Raw genomic sequence first — 521 nt, forward strand, 5'->3', positions numbered from 1 at the left:
AACTCACTCACACTCTTAACATCAATACACTTATAGACATTTTCTTGTTTCTTGTATCACACTGTGCTAACACTGCTGATTTCAGACAAGGTGTAAAGCTTTTGGGCAGCAACAAAGTACCGCAGGTCATCAAAAAGTGTGAGATCTGGTTTCGTACTTACTTTGATGACCCTAAGAATATGAACATGTTGGAGAGGCCAGACATCTGTGTGTTCAAGAAATCAAATTTAGGTCAGTCCTTAATATAAGATTTTAAAAAAGGTTAATTTTTGATAATCTTAAAGATGATATACTTCTTTCACAAATGATTTTGTTTATTTTTTGGTGCATATGAGGGTGGAATTTTGAGTCTACATCCTTCTTATGTATTCGTTTACCTTCTGAAAGTGAGAAATCATCTAATGTATCTGATTTTAGTTTGTTATTTATTTCTCTGTTCTTATCTGCTGATGAGGTGTGTCCTTGGGGAGGGGGGATGCCCATGGAGGAGGAAGAAGGGTGAGGGGGGGGTGCTGGATTCA

At 37.2% G+C, this 521-nt stretch overlaps 1 protein-coding gene across 1 annotated transcript in view; it reads left to right on the plus strand.

The window, feature by feature from the left end:
- Positions 1-521, plus strand: part of LOC119591880 (methylated-DNA--protein-cysteine methyltransferase-like) — a gene marked incomplete at its 5' end in the record, with an annotated part of 3,989 nt that overhangs the window by 1,039 nt on the left and 2,429 nt on the right. The window contains 1 exon segment of the mRNA XM_037940621.1: positions 86-231. Coding sequence (XP_037796549.1) covers positions 86-231 — 146 coding nt within the window.

The sequence above is a fragment of the Penaeus monodon genome, chromosome 29, assembly GCF_015228065.2.
Source record: "Penaeus monodon isolate SGIC_2016 chromosome 29, NSTDA_Pmon_1, whole genome shotgun sequence".
NCBI classification, from domain to species: domain Eukaryota; kingdom Metazoa; phylum Arthropoda; class Malacostraca; order Decapoda; family Penaeidae; genus Penaeus; species Penaeus monodon.